Source organism: Egretta garzetta, unplaced genomic scaffold (genome assembly GCF_000687185.1).
Source record: "Egretta garzetta isolate BGI_Z169 unplaced genomic scaffold, ASM68718v1 scaffold120, whole genome shotgun sequence".
Lineage (NCBI taxonomy): Eukaryota > Metazoa > Chordata > Aves > Pelecaniformes > Ardeidae > Egretta > Egretta garzetta.
The window spans coordinates 119,497-120,909 of NW_009258270.1; the positions used below are offsets into that span (position 1 = coordinate 119,497).

The window sequence follows — 1,413 nt, forward strand, 5'->3', positions numbered from 1 at the left end:
GTGGGGCAGCGCGATCCGCCCCCCTGACATCTCCGCCGGGGCGGTCGCAGCTCAGCGTGGGAACCGCAGCGGGGCCCGGGCGTGGCGAGGCATTGGGGGTCACCTCCTGGGCTCAGGGGTTTTGTGGACCCCCGGGTGGGTGCCCAGCCACATCTCCCCGTAAGGACGGAGGGCGCCGTCCCACCAGGCTGCTCCTCGCCCGGGGTTCCCGGCCAGTGCCGAAATTGCCACCGACGGGGTTGTGGGCGAGCGGTAGTGGAGAAGAGTTTGGGAACTGCCTCGCCTGTGGAAGTCACCGCTCAAAGCAGCGCTCTCGGGCACCGTCTGGCTCATCAGGCGGGTTGGAAAGGCTCCTTTTTATTATTTTTTTAAAAAGCAGTGGAGTCGCACCTCCTCCTCGCACCTCCTCCTGCTGCTACCACCGACAACAAACGTGGGGGACGGAGCAGTAAGGATATCCGTGCGGGAAAGCCGCCGTCCTGGGCTGACCCCTGAGGCTGCGACGGGGGCTTTGCTGGTGGGGCTGCCCCAGAGCCAGGGAAGCTGTGGCTCTCCTCGCCTCCCTCCTCCTCCTCCTCCTCGTTCGTCTCTAATACACGGGCTGAAGCGGCATCTGCTCTGCTGTGAAGCTTTTTGTGTTTTTTTTCATGACCGTTTTCCTGTGGAAGCGACTGGCTGGAGCCTGGTGCCTGGGCAGCGCGAGCCCAGGGGAGCTGTGCACCTCTGCGGGGGGAGACGGGCTGGTGCCGGCGGTGGGGTTGGAGGAAAGTTTTCAGCGGTCCTCGCGGCAGAGGAGACCCAGCCCGTTGTCAGCTCGCTGTGCCTTTCTCATCGCTCCCTGTCGCTGTGCACCCCGCTCCTGTGGCCTGTCTCCGCCACGGTGAGGATGTGCCTGATGCTGGCAGAGCCTTACACGCCGGGTGCCCACAGCCCCTTCCCAGTGCCGGAGCCTCTGATTGCCAAAAGGGTTTCCTTCAACGACGGGCCAAAGGCGCCCATCTTCTTCCCAGCCACAAAGTTCCCAGGAAAGTTTTGACTTTTCCAGCATTTTATTAAAAAAGAGCTTTCAAATTAAAAAGAAACTACCAAATCAGCATCTAGCCTGTGCACCGGCACCTGGCCTTTTCCCCCGGCTGGGTCTGCGGCGCGGCCGAGCAGGCTTTGCCATTGCGGGGGCGTGGGTGCCGTGGTCCCCTCTGCCCCGGGCTGATAAGAGCGCGTGGGGAGCGAGCAGGGCTTCCCAACGCAACAGCGAGTGCTCGGTACTTATCTGCCTGCGCAAACGCCCTCTGCGGGGGCAAAGATAACGGGGGATGCTGCGTGCTGCCGACGGTGGCGTCGGGAGGGGAATGGCTGGGAGAGGAGCTGGAGGGTCGTTCGTGCCCGGTGTCTGTGCCGTAAGGGTAAAATCCC

The 1,413-nt window shown here is 63.1% G+C and overlaps 1 protein-coding gene across 1 annotated transcript in view; it reads left to right on the forward strand.

Moving 5' to 3' along the window:
• Positions 1 to 5: 5 nt before the first annotated feature.
• CUEDC1 (CUE domain containing 1) overlaps positions 6 to 1,413 on the forward strand; it is a gene marked incomplete at its 5' end in the record, with an annotated part of 40,676 nt that continues 39,268 nt past the window's right edge. The window contains one exon of the mRNA XM_035889613.1: positions 6 to 204. Within this exon, the coding sequence (XP_035745506.1) occupies positions 6 to 204 (199 nt within the window). The remainder of the gene's footprint in view (positions 205 to 1,413) is intronic.